The 14448-nt window shown below is 42.6% G+C and overlaps 2 protein-coding genes across 3 annotated transcripts in view; one reads left to right on the top strand and one right to left on the bottom strand.

Annotated features, from left to right (window-relative positions):
* LOC139552692 (actin-binding protein WASF3-like) overlaps nucleotides 1–8890 on the top strand; it is a 35960-nt gene extending 27070 nt beyond the window's left edge. For both annotated transcript variants that reach the window (XM_071364681.1, XM_071364680.1), the window contains 4 exons: nucleotides 1151–1323; nucleotides 3235–3501; nucleotides 4216–4619; nucleotides 4774–8890. In XM_071364681.1, the coding sequence (XP_071220782.1) occupies nucleotides 1151–1323; nucleotides 3235–3501; nucleotides 4216–4619; nucleotides 4774–4931 (1002 nt within the window). In that variant the 3' untranslated portion in view covers nucleotides 4932–8890. The remainder of the gene's footprint in view (nucleotides 1–1150; nucleotides 1324–3234; nucleotides 3502–4215; nucleotides 4620–4773) is intronic.
* A 478-nt stretch (nucleotides 8891–9368) lies between these two features.
* On the bottom strand, nucleotides 9369–14436 carry LOC139552693 (G-protein coupled receptor 12-like). Its single transcript, XM_071364682.1, has 2 exons — nucleotides 14069–14436; nucleotides 9369–13415 (listed from the first exon to the last, which is right to left on the bottom strand). The coding sequence occupies exons 1-2, from the start codon at nucleotides 14074–14076 to the stop codon at nucleotides 12407–12409; spliced, it is 1017 nt and encodes a 338-aa protein (XP_071220783.1). The 5' UTR covers nucleotides 14077–14436; the 3' UTR covers nucleotides 9369–12406.
* Between the last annotated feature and the right edge of the window lie 12 nt (nucleotides 14437–14448).

The raw sequence follows: 14448 nt of genomic DNA on the forward strand, positions 1-14448 counted from the left end.
GGAGGGAGATCTTAACGCTACAGCATACTTTATGGCACTAGTTTGGGGAAAGCCCTTTTCTGTTTCAGCATGACAATGCTGAAAGGATGAAGGCTATTAAAGCAGCAAAGGGGGGACCAACTCCATATTAATGCCCATGATTTTGGAATGAGATGTTCGATGAGCTGGTGTCCACATACTTTGGCCATGTAGTGTATTTACTCATTGGATGATTCTCTCATCGAGTGCATTCCCGCCTATAAATATCTGGGCGTTTGAATTGATAAAGATCTAACGCCTAAAAAACATTCGGAAGAGCTAGTTAAAAATTTAAGATTTAAAGTGGATATTATTTTTTGTTTTAAATATGTCTTGCCTCTCTCTAAACAGCAGGAAGCAGATTATACAATCAACTTTCCTGCCAATTTTGGACTATGGTGAAACCATTTATCAAAATGCAGCAGACACCACTCTAAAACCTTTGGCTGCAGTGAACCATAGCACACTTCGCTTTATCACAGATGACAGGTTTAATACTCAATACTGCATCTTGTATCAAAAGGTCGGCTGGTCCTCGCTAAAGTCCCGTACTCCCTTTCTGTTTACAAACCTACCTCACTTCACTGTTATGAGATACCAAACCCGCTCACAGGGATGGTTAACTCTCTAGGTTCCACTAGTCCGTACCGATCTAGATAGATCCGCTTTCAGTTTTAATGCCCCCCATTCTTGGCATAGCCTGCAGAACTCCCTGTTTTGTGAATGCAGGTTCCCTGGTGTCGCCATGGCACTTTATGACTAGTATTAGATGTGTTGTATGACAGTTGCAGTTGTTTTGATTGAATGAAGAGATTGTTGTGATTGTAATGTTGAAAGTTGTAACTTGTAGTTTTTTAAGTGATCATCTTGTATTGTTGTATTGCTTTTTTGCTATGCTTGGGGCACCTTTGAAAATGAGACCCTGGTCTCAATGGGTTTCTCCTGACTAAATAAAAGTCAAATAAATGTATAGGTTTGTCTCTTCTATGAGAAGAAACAGGTGGAGGACCCCAGCCTTATAGGTTTGTCTCTTCTAGGAGCAGAAACAGGTGGACCCCAGCCGTATAGGTTTGTCTCTTCCAGGAGCAGAAACAGGTGGAGGACCCCAGTCTTATAGGTTTGTCTTTTCTAGGAGCAGAAACAGGTGGAGGACCCCAGCCGGGAGGTGAAGAAGGTGAGGAAGGCCCGTAACCGTCGTCAGGAGTGGAACATGATGGCATACGACAAGGAGTTCCGCCCAGAAAACCGCCTCACGCCTTCACCCTACCATGGCATGTCCTCTGAGGGATCTCTCTCTCCAGACAGGTCAGTAGGGATGCACTGAAACAATCAATCATTCAATCATCAATCAATCAATCAACCAACAAACCAATCAATCAAATAATTTTTTATGAACAATTGTATGATATTGTGATATGTGTGCCACTAAATGTAAATGTACAAAATCTACTCTCTGCTGCCATCTACCTAAAAGTTTGAAAGCCTGCATGCTCCTTAAAACCCTTTACACTGATGGAAATTGGCCTGGTTGGATAGGGCTAAATTGAAATGTTTCTTACAGAATAAATATGAAAATGCAAGAGCATGGTAGCAATTGAAAGAGAACAGTTAGGAGATTATGGAACAATGTTTGACTAAAGTTGAGGACACAACAGTTTGCCTGACACAGGACTGAATCCAAACAGTACACTGTTGATTTTATGTGCATTTTACATTTCCTTTTTTGCCGCATTTGTTGATAACGAAATCTGAAAATACTCTGGATATATTCAGTAACATGATAAGACTATTCCTGGAAAATATGGGGTAGGTACAACATAAGACCAAAAAAATACAAGGGTTTGAGTTAGAGGACTAACTGGTGTCTCCAAGTGGCCACACATCTCTCCCAAGTGTGCCCAGTTCCTAAGTCATTTCAATGCACTTTTATGACTCAAAGAAGAGTCTTCAACTATAAAGGTGTTTTTTTAAGTTCTCTTAGCTGTGCTGTTGAGGAACTAGAGCAGCACACTTTCAGTTGTTTTGTTTGGAACTCAACCCTGCATCCCCGCCATCACACAATTACTGTTGTTGTTTACGCAATCCAAAAACAGCCCATTATAAATCAATCTGGGTCAGATGGGCATCATTTGAAAGCTTGTTCTATTGCCAACATGTCTAGATAAGTTATAACGTACGATCTTACAGTTAGGCTATCACAGGGCAATTCAAGGAAACCAATCATAATTTGTGTGCATACAAAAGGGGTCATGCATGTATTCAGGTGCGTGTTCCACAGCGAATTTCCTTCACAATAGACAAACATGTTCAGTCTGTTCAGAAGAACCCAGGGTATGACCTCATGTTATCTGGTAACTGTACATTAAACAGGCTCAGTCTGTTCAGAAGAACCCAGGGTATGACCTCATGTTATCTGGTAACTGTACATCAAACAGGCTTGTTCAGAAGAACCCAGGGTATGACCTCATGTTATCTGGTAACTGTACATCAAACAGGCTTGTTCAGAAGAACCCAGGGTATGACTCCATGTCATCTGGTAACTGTACATCAAACAGGCTTGTTCAGAAGAACCCAGGGTATGACATCATGTTATCTGGTAACTGTACATCAAACAGGCTTGTTCAGAAGAACCCAGGGTATGACTCCATGTCATCTTGTAACTGTACATTAAACATAGTGATGATAAACTTTGACACTGTATATGACATGAGTTTTATGATATGGAAATGTGAAGTGCATGTTTGGACTCACGGGTGTTTGGATTGCTTGTATGACATCAAAGAGGTATTTATTATAACCCTCAACGTCTCATCTTTCAAAATACATCGAGTCCTCTTAATGTACAGCATGTCTCTCACTCAGACAACAAACATGTGGCAAAAGTTGCCCAATTAGCAGGAGGGATGGGGGCAACTTGTTGCGTTCAGAACGGCTGTCAGTCAAAACACATACAGCGCTGTGAAGCGCATTGCATGAGCTCTGACATCATTTACTGCGTTCCATATCAGTGACCAAATCTGCAGTCTTAATGGGATACCATATAATATTCTACATTGTACTCCAGCAATACTGTTATGTTTTAATAGTTGGCTCCTTGGTTTTAGATGACACACCCATTCTTTAAGACCTCCATTGACATGAGACTAGGTGTATGTTGAAAGTCTTTGATGATCCCTTGCTCCTCATCAACCTCTATCTGTGGTTTAAATGTTCCAGGTCTGGTATGTCTGATGAGCTGTCCTACCCTGCCAGCCCTAACCACACACCCCAAGAGGGAGCTGTCTTGGGTCCTGATGGGAAGGAGCACCTCACAAGCCCCAACCAGACCCAGTCTCTGGACCGGGCCTACCGACCCCCTACTGCCGGCACCGCTGCAGCCCAAGCCCGCCAGCACTCCCTGGGCCGCGTGCAGCCCAACCAAGGACCCACACCCACAGATCCCTCCCTAAACGGACCCCGACCTGCAGCTGCCAAAGAGGCTAGGTGTGTAGCTGGCTACCCCTCTCGTCTCTCCTTTCATCTCTCATCTCATCTCTCTCTCATTTCTCCTCATCTCTCCTCTCGTCTCTCCTCTCGTCTCCCCTCTCATCTCTCCTCTCGTCTCTCATCTCATCTCTCAGCTTGTCTCTCATCTCATCTCTCATCTCCTCTCATCTCTCCTCTCATATCTCCTCTCATCTCATCTCTCACCTCGTCTCTCTTCTCACCTCGTCTCTCCTATCGTCTCTCCTCTCATCTCCCCTCTCATCTCTCATCTCTCTACTTATCTCTCCTCTCATCTCCCCTCTCATCTCGTCTCTACTCTCATCTCTCCTCTCATCTCTCCTCTCTTCTCTCACCTCATCTCTCCTATCTCCTCTCCTCTCTCCTCTCCTCTCTCCTCTCATCTCTCCTATCATCTCTCGTCTCTCATCTCTCCTCTCATCTCATCTCGTCTTGTCTCTCTTCTCTCCTCTGTCATCTCTACTCTCATCTTCTCTCTTCTCTCCTCTCTTCTCTCATCTCTCTTCTCTCCTCTCATCTCTCCTCTCTCCTTCTCTGACTACGTTTCTTCTATTGTATATAAGTTGAATGAAAATCTCAAAGCCCATTCTATCTACAGTAAATGCCACAGGCATATATTTGATTATAATGTAAATGATGTAGTTCTGGACAGGCCCTGTCTGACTTGATTGGTTTTCTGTCATTGTTCCACAGCGGTCACCAGATGCCAGAGCACTTTATCCCTCCGGCCCCACCCCCACCTCCTCCCCTCATCCCCTCAGCCCAGACGGCCTTCGACAGCACAGCAGGGCCTCCCACCCTGGCCCCTGCAGGTCTCCCCACCCTGGCCCCTGGCACCATGGCCGCCCTGTCCCGCCCATACAGCCCCTCACCCCCTCCACCCCCACCCGGCAGCTACTTCCCCTCTCCATCCCACCCTGTCACTGGGGGACCCCCTGTTGCCCCTCCTCCACCCCCACCTGGTGGCCCCCCAACATTCGCTCCCTCCCCAGCCCATGCCATGCACCCCTCTGGGAGCACACTGCCAAGGAAGGGCAAGGTGCTAGGCATCCCGATAAGCGACGCACGCAGCGACCTGCTGTCAGCCATCCGCAGAGGTGAGACCCTCTGGTTCACTAGGTGGAAGGGCCAGGATTACACAGCACGATCTGTTTACATGAATGTACATGGAAAGATAGCCCAGCTACTAGTAACATATATACAGTAGGGAAAGTATCTTTTGACAATAGATTACTTGTGTTGTGTCCTCAGGCATCCAGCTGAGGAAGGTGCAGGAGCAGCGTGAGCAGGAAGCAAAGAAGGAGCCAGTAGGTAATGACGTGGCCACCATCCTGTCCCGACGCATCGCGGTGGAGTACAGCGAATCAGATGAGGACTCGGAGCCTGAGGAGAACGAGTGGTCAGACTGAGGCGGAGAGGAGAGGGTGGGGCAGAGCAGAGGGCTAGGACTTACTGTACTCACCGACATACTGCTGCTATTCCAATACCAGGACACACACACACAGCATACTACATCTCGATTGACCTCTTGTTAGGGAAAGTAGATGAGACACTTACACAGTATGACAGTATCCATTAACTAGTCAGATACTGTATGGGGAAAGGAGGGGAAGGAGAGGAGGGGAAAGGAGGAAGCCACAGTGGGTCTGGGGGGATCTGTTGGAACCATGCACAGCAAGCTTATACGTACATACAGTGCATTTGGAAAGTATTCAGACCCCTTGAGTTTTTCCACATTTTGTTACGTTACAGCCTTATTCTAAAATTGATTAAATTGGTTTCCCCCTCATCAATCTACACACAATACCCATAATGACAAAGCAAAACAGTTTTTTAGAATTGTTCACAAAAATTAATAATACATTTAAAAATTAAATCCCATTTACATAAGTATTCAGACCCTTTACTCAGTACTTTGTTGAAGCACCATTGGCAGCGATTACAGCCTCGAGTCTTCTTGGGTATGACGCTACAAGCATAGCACACCTGTATTCGGGTAATTTCTCCCATTCTTCTCCCATTCTTCTCTGCAGATCCTCTTAAGGTCTGCCAGGTTGGATGGGGAGCGTCGCTGCCCAGCTACTTTCAGGTCTCTCCAGAGATGTTTGATCGGGTTTAAGTCCAGGCTCTGGCTGGGCCACTCAAGGACATTCAGAGACTTGTCCCGAAGCCACTCCTGCGTTGTCTTGGCTGTGTTCTTAGGGTTGTTGTCCTGTTCATCAAGAATCTCTCTGTACTTTTCTTCATTCATCTTTCTCTCGATCCTGACTAGTCTCCCAGTCCCTGCCACTAAAAAACGTCCCCACAGCATGATGCTGCCACCACCCTGCTTCAACGTAGAGATGGTGCGGTGCAAGGTTTCCTCCAGACGTGACACTTGGCATCCAAGTTCAATCTTGGTTTCATAAGACCAGAGATTCTTGTTTCTCATGGTCTGAGAGTCCTTTAGGGGCCTTTTGGCCAACTACAAGTGGGCTGTCATGTGCCTTTTACTGAGGAGTGGCTTCCGTCTGGCCCCTCTACCATAAAGGCCTGATTGGTGGAGTGCTGCAGAGATGGTTGTCCTTCTGGAAGGTTCGCCCATCTCCACAGAAGAACTCTGGGGCTCTGTCAGAGTGACTATCGGCTTCTTGGTCACCTCCCTGACCAAGGCCCTTCTCCCCCGATTGCTCAGTTTGCCCGGGAGGCCAGCTCTAGGAAGGGTCTTGGTGGTTCCAAACTTTTTCCATATACGAATGATGGAGGCCACTGTGTTCTATGGGACCTTCAATGCTGCAGAAATGTTTTGGTACACTTCCCTAGCTCTGTGCCTCGACACAATCCTGTCTCTGAGCTCTATGGACAATTCCTTCGACCTCATGGCTTGGTTTTTGCTCTGACATGCACTGTCAACTGTGGGACCTTATATAGACAGCTGTCTGCCTTTCCAAATAATGTCCAATCAACTGAATTTACCACAGGTGGACTCCAATCAAGTTGTAGAAACATCTTAATTAAGGGGCGGCAGGTAGCCTAATGGTTAATGCATTGGAATTGTAACCGAAAGGTTGCAAGATCGAATCCCCGAGCTGACAAGGTAAAAATCTGTCATTCTGCCCCTGAACAAGGCAATTAACCCACTGTTCCTAAGCCGTCGTTGTAAATAAGAATTTGTTCTTAACTGACTTGCCTAGTTAAATAAAGGTTAAATAGAAAATAAATAAAAAGGATGATCAGTGGAAACAGGATGCACCTGAGGTCAATTTCTCATAGCAAAAGGTCTGAATACTTATGTTAATAAAGTATTTCTGTTTTTTATTTTGAAAAAAATTGCTAAAAATTCTAAAAATCTGTTTTTGCTTTGTCATTATGGGGTATTGTGAGTAAATTGATGATGATTTTTATTTTATTTTATCTATTTTAGAATAAGGCTGACATTTCTATAGCGCTTTTCATAATCCCCAAGCGCTTCAAAAGCAAAAAACAAACAAGCAATACATCATCATGAGTAGCCTAGCTATAGTTAGCTTGGTCAACCAATACATCATCATGAGTAGCCTAGCTATAGTTAGCTTGGTCAACCAATACATCATCATGAGTAGCCTAGCTATAGTTAGCTAGGTCAACCAATACATCATCATGAGTAGCCTAGCTATAGTTAGCTTGGTCAACCAATACATCATCATGAGTAGCCTAGCTATAGTTAGCTTGGTCAACCAATACGTCATCATGAGTAGCCTAGCTATAGTTAGCTAGGTCAACCAATACATCATCATGACTAACCTAGCTATAGTTAGCTTGGTCAACCAATACATCATCATGAGTAGCCTAGCTATAGTTAGCTTGGTCAACCAATACGTCATCATGAGTAGCCTAGCTATAGTTAGCTTGGGGTCTGAATACTTTCTGAAGGCACTGTATATGATTATAATATAATACACAAGGTCCAGTATAAAGGTGTTTATTTCATGAGTCATGATATTGTAGTTTGAATATTATTTGTGGTTTCAGTTGCATATCTTCCACCTGTAAATGAGTCAGACAAAAACCACAATGTTGTTTTCAAGGTGAAGAGGCCAATGCATTCTTTCAACTAGTCTGATCTGTAGCTTAATGCACTTAAATATTTGTCTATTGAAAAGTATTTAGTGTTCTGTTCTGGTTCTACTGTGCATATGAAGAAGATGCCACGTCAAGTGTATATCAGGTTGGTTGATACTTTTGGACACATGGTACTGTAGTCGTAACTGTGTCATCAACACAACTTCTTGTGATCTGAGGGACGTCCCTTTGTTTTACTTGTCTACAGTGTTGTGGTTAAGTATTGATACCCTAATTGGCAGTGTGTAACATCATTTGTCGTTTTTGGTGAACATAATTTGCTGAAGATTTGCTGGTTGACTAACGACTACCGTGTCTGTGTGTGTGCCTTGCTGTTCATTTATTTTCTGACTCTTTTTAATGTTGAAGGCCTGAAGAGATAGTCCTGAATTATATATTTTTTATTTAACCCTTATTTTACCAGGTAAGTTGACCGAGAACACATTCTCATTTACAGCAACGACCTGGGGAATAGTTACAGGGGAGAGGAGGGGGATGAATGAGCCAATTGTAAACTGGGGATGATTAGGTGGCCATGATGGTATGAGGGCCAGATTGGGAATTTAGTTTGGGAAATAGATAGTCCTGAAGAGGTAGTGGTTGATTTTTGGTGTGCTTGTCGTCCAGTTTGACTAATGTCCTGCTGGAGCAGACGAGAGAGGAGGGGCATAGCAATGTTTCAGACATACTGGTCCTATGTTCTATCAAGTCATATGTTTATATTACTACTAATGTGTTTTACAATTCATTGTTGTATAGATTTTTGTAGCACTGCTTGTAAAATGAATTTGGGTATCTAGATATGAAATGACTATCTATCTATCACATTGATCAAACCTAGTAACAATAGTGCACGTATGAGTAGCTAATAAAATGAAATAAGTGTTATGATACCTTACTTTTGTCTTGGATCCTCTTGTGACTGCTTATCACTGACCTATTGCACTGATATAACTACCCTATTGTACTGTACCACTAGAATATGAATAACCAATTTATGCACTGGTTCTGAGAGACATTTGTACATTGTTATTTTTGCATGTACAGTATGACCCCCACCCACCTCGCAGGCCATCTGGCCATCTGGGATGACAAGAAGGGCATAGAGACAAATGAACTCATGAGATCTACGACATGGGAGGGAACAACTCATTCTGAGCCAAGGACATGACAGTATTTCTTGTCCAGCTGTAGAGCCACATCCTAAGGATGATATTTTAATAAGGTCAGGTAAATCCCCACTGGATGTGGTACTGTATGTATAATGATAAACTAGCTAATATATTTATAGAGGCTGTGTTGTCTGTTTTTGAATGCGTATTGTTTCTTTCCAATGTTTGTAGAAGGTACCGGAACCTTCCATTGGTAAAGTATTTTGGAAATGACTCCGTATCTCTTTCTGGTCCCATGTGAAGCAGCACTGATATTAGTGGAGTGTTTATTATTCTAAAAATATGAAATGTAATTTAGCAGATGCTTTTATCTTAAGGTACTTGCAGTCATGCATGCATACATTTTACATACGGTTTGTCCCGGGAATCGAAACCACTATTCTGGCGTTGCAAGTGCCACGTTCTACTGAGATACAGAGGACAACGAGACAGATTTCACACCAGACAGATACAGATAGCTGTTGTTGGATCCTGGTTGTTTTCCTGCTCCCCTCAAAGGCAGTGGCATCACACTAGGCAGCGGTCACTGAGCCTCCATCTGTCCCAGGGAGCATAGAGCCAGGACCCCACTGAGTCACCCACACCAAACAGAAACATGGTAAACAAAAACATTTATTGGCCTCTTTCACAGACACCTGGTTTGGATGTCTCCTTGCTACAGATTTGGTTGATGACCTTTGTTACAAAAAAACCAAACTAAAACACTGTCTTGGTGACAATATGGAATATGGTGAGGTGTTTTGAACAGAAATGAACCATGCAACAAAGAGTGCCCCAGCATCTTAAGAAAGCAAACAACTTTGACAGTAGCTTTTCAATTGTTTTGGTATAAAAACAATCAATCCTTAAATACATTTCTAAACTGGTTGAACAAGACACATTGAAGTGGTTTTCCTTAAGACAAAATCATAATTGATTATTTAAAACAAATAAGAGATACAAACTACATACATTTATTTCAATAAATATATAAAAATATAGCTTTATATCAATATGATAAGACCTTAAGGACTTCTAAACCCTGTGAGAATACTAGATCTTGACATAGCAAAATCAAATCATGCTGACAGTGGAGGATGATGACCAAGAAGATCAGTGTTTGGGACAATCATTTGAATCATACACAAACATTCCATTCAGTATTACCACAAGCAAAGCTTTGTGGCACACAGGAAACAGCCTTCAATTCAATAGTGATGACTCTAGTTGCAGAGTTCCCTCCAACTTTGACTCTAATCATAGCATATCAAATTGAGGGTTTCAATTATTGTCGATTGCTTATAGCAGCTCTTTGACTGAACTACTAGTGAATAGGCAGTAGATGAGCCTACATTCTGTAAGGGCTCTCCACACACATCTCAAACAACAGACATTGCATTATCATTCAAGTACTGAACTGTCCACCATACATTACTGAAGTCATAGTGATGCAGCTACTGTATTATACAGTCATAAACTGACAAGTGGCTAGTAGTTATGTATAGTGCTCACGTTCTATTGAGAAACAACATGTAATGTCATTCAGTTTATCACTATTAACACACAAGTTATACATTATTGCCCGTGAGACAAAGTAAGGCAAAAACAATTAAGACATTAGAACATTTGTATTCACCAACTATTGGAATGAGTGCCATTACAGCAGAACAAAACTGTAGCCTACAATTTGCATAATTTAGCTTTTTCTTAAATGATGCACTGCAACCATTCTGTACAACTACCCTATAGACATCTATGTGTACATGGCCTAAATATTGATTTGTTGTGAAAAGATGAGAAAAGAGGGTTCATCAAGGGTTCTTTGGGATGGGTGATAGTTCTATGTGGAACCATCATGACTCATAGAACCCTTTGAGCCCTTCAATGGTTCTTTACAGTTCACAAAAGGTTTCATTGTTCTTTTAGTGATAATAAATATTTAGGGCCAGCGGCTCATTCGAATATTTTGGGGCCTGGTGGTCATTCTAGTTGATCTAATCTGTTGTGTTATGCCATGATATGTTATATATGACTATGGCCAGAAACAGTGTCTTGTGAAAGACTCATGTGTGGCCTTGTGTCAACTGAGAACTGTTGTCTAACTCAGTTGTTCTCCATTTTTTCCTCAGGCACCCCAGCAGTTCCAGAGCTAGCACACCTGATTCAACTTGTCAATTAACACAATAATAACACCTATGGAATTTTAACAATATGGCTAACCAGAATAAAAAAAACGGAATCTACAAAGAACTGTTTAGATTGAGAAAGGTTATTTATAGAACCATTCTGCATGAAGGTTATATGAAGAACCATTAAAAGGGTTCTATATAGCCCCAAAAAGGGTTGTAACCACAGCGGAACCTTTTTTTGGTGCTCTATAACATGTTTTAATGGTTATTTATAGAACCTTATGAAATTATTATTTATAGCGCCATACAGGTTCAATTTAGAATTGATTTTTTTTTTAAATATATAGCACCAAAAAAAGGATATACTATGGTAACAAGCAAAATGCCCCTTTTTTGGCACTATGTAGAACCATTTGTTTTTAGTGGGCAAGCAACAAAAATATGTCACGACATCAGAAGTCAATCAGATGTCGATGTGTAAGGTCTACCGAGGGTCTAGGTAGGCTATAGGCATACAGATATTGCACGTAAACTATTGTAATTATAATCAAGTAGTGTTGCGCATGTCGAATGCAAGGGGTTTCCCACTTTAAACATTTAGAGTGGCCCGTCACACAGGGAATATATGATACTGTCTGGGTGCGTTCATTTGGAAAACCTTGGCTGACACTATTTAGCTGCTTTTGTCTTGAATTAAAAAAGCACACAAATTAGGCTTATTCTCCACTCCTACAGTACTAGCTACATAGCTCCCATTACCAGGCATATGCGTGCTTTATCGAGTGGGCGATGGCTCACGTTTCGTTGTCCATGGGGCTGAAACGGCTTTGCGGATAACGCTGAAATACAGAGAATTGTCCACTCATTTCAGCATTTCCCCCTCGCAATAAACCACGCGTAAATCACAAATTGGCTCACTTTTACTTTCCCCACTATATGACAGACTGAAGGGACAGTTTTTACATATTGAAGGTGTAGAGACACGGTAAATCAGTACCACGTTTCGGCATCCTTCTGATGAACATTCAACAACCTTTGATAAACATTATTCCCAATGAATTGAATCAATACGGGGACATTAGGAGTAGTTTCCTTAGCCCTATTGTACTGACACAGAACAGGTATTTGCCTATTGAGTTAGGGGCTACTTTGAATGCTTTATGAGCAACACCGAGTCACTGCACATGACATGTACAGATGCATCAATTATAATCTAAAGGTTGTAATATGAGGCCTCGCTCGTACAGTGAAGGCTACTACCTCCATATAAACGCAGCAATACTGCACAGGTAGCTCTGGGACAATACACTTCCTTTAGAGAAATTGAACGGCTTTATTTTGAGAGCAGACATCCTAATGCTATGCTCAGTAAAATATACAAGAGGACATCAGACGTACAGTAGTTATTCAATACACATGAAATGCAAAACAAAACACCCACAAATCTTTTCGGATTAGTCATTAAGATTGTGATGTGCTTGTAACGACTTGATTAGAGGCTATAGGCTAACATACAACAGTTGCCTAGACAACACTTGGTGTCCTTGGTCGCAGAGGGAAGTTGGAAGATGCACATCCACAACAACAAGCCAGTCTCATAGATTTCTGTATCTCGGGATTTCTGAAAGCATAAATGATGGGGTTTATCATAGAGTGACAAATGGCTGGGAGAGCGGTGACGTAGGTATAGATGGGGGGGTATCTGATGTCCGCCACCAGAGAGTACATGGCGAAGGGGATCCAGCACAATGCAAATGTGCCAAGTATAATGGAGAGGGTGGAGACCCCTTTAGTGGTGGAGGAGGAGTGGGAGGTAGTCATGAACTGGTGCTGCACGGCGATTTGCTGCGCGTGACGAAAAGCAATCTTGCAAATCTGGAGGTATAGTTGCAAAATGAGTGCGAATACAAAAAGAAGAGTCACAGCCAGTGCTGCAGCGTGATTCTTATCAATGGGAGTGCAAATACTGCAAGTAGTCTCATCCTTAAGGCAGTTCCAACCCATGATCGGTAACGCGCCCAGAGTGATGCTAGTCACCCAAATGAGCACCAGTGTGACGATGGTAAAAATCACTGTTCTTTCCGTGTGGTAAGTCAGTGCGTTGTAGAGGGAGAGGTATCTATCCACAGTGATTGCCAGGATATTGAGAACGGAGGCCGAAAAGGCAGTGATGAGCAGTCCAGCTGATAGCAGCGTCGCGAATCCCGTATCAAATATGTAGGTGATGGTGAAATTCACTATCAAACCAAGCCCTGCCAGTAGGTCCGCAAAAGCCAGGCTCCCTATCAACACGAACATGGGCGCTTTCAGGGTGGGCGTGTAAATAATTAAGGCAATCACGATTGCATTTTCACAGGACATTAGGGTCCCTGTGACACACAATACTATATCCCAGGGATTCACGCTGACAGGCACCGGCTCCAGCTCAAATGTTGGAGGTGGCGTGGAATTCCCTCCTTCTTGAACACTCCAGATGGGGGAAGAGTTGTTTTGGAATTGGTTACTCATAGCTGCGGCAGAGAGTGAATCATCACTGAGAATGACAGAGAAGGGGAGGGGGCGCAGATAGAGAATTTCAGAGTGATCACCGTGGGAAATGTACAGTGTAAAGACACTTGTGTTCAAGAGTGTCTTACATATTTCCAAATAAAACATTTGTCTCATTAGACAGATGCACGCCAAATTGCGTGAATGCATGGCCAAAATGCCGCCTTTTATGCATAAAGTATATTAGCGGAGTATCACCGATTAGTCAAATTATAACAGTTCAACTGTGCTGTTAGTGTACTTATCATTTCCTCCGTTGACTCCCAATACATACAACAAAGAGTTAAATTCAAATGAGAGCCCCTCTGTCGGGACTACTGACATCAAGGATTGGCTGTTTGAGCAGGAATTTATAGAAAGGATAAAAATGGAAATGAATGGCTTGTCTTTGATCTAATTTTAGATCCATGTCATTTCGATTAGTAATAGCATGCCCAAACATTAGATATGGGTTGTTTCACTCAGGGCAAGTTAATATTAATATTATTAAAACACACATGTATTCTTACCCTCTCGCGTGATTATAAAGGACTTCTAAGGTCAAAAACCAAATGATGTCATTTCTGTGAGAAAAGGGTTCTCTCTTGTCAATCATTTAAACACGGACATACTATATAGATATATAGGCTGATCACTAACCAGTGCATCCGTGCGTGTCACTATGCCTCAGTCAAGTGATGTTGAGATGGCTTGTTGAGGTCTGCCCATACGCATTCCTTGACAGCTGTTCACAGGGAAGATGGAGATATTGGGCGCGCGGGTGAAGACTATAACCGGTAACCGCCGGCACCGATATATAATATAAAACCTCTGTCTTCTTTTACCGTTATTGTAACAAATCTTTTCTGATTCGATTTCTCACAGGAGGACGTTAAGACTTGGCTGACACACCGCTAATGATGTTGGCAATTCGCTGGCATTGACTCTTGCTTGTTACTATCCTATTGGTCCTGTGGATGATTCTCCAACTGACGTCAAGTGCTCCCACTCCATTCTTCATTCGATGTGTGATTCAGAGC

Source organism: Salvelinus alpinus, chromosome 24 (assembly GCF_045679555.1).
Source record: "Salvelinus alpinus chromosome 24, SLU_Salpinus.1, whole genome shotgun sequence".
Classification (NCBI taxonomy): Eukaryota; Metazoa; Chordata; class Actinopteri; order Salmoniformes; family Salmonidae; genus Salvelinus; species Salvelinus alpinus.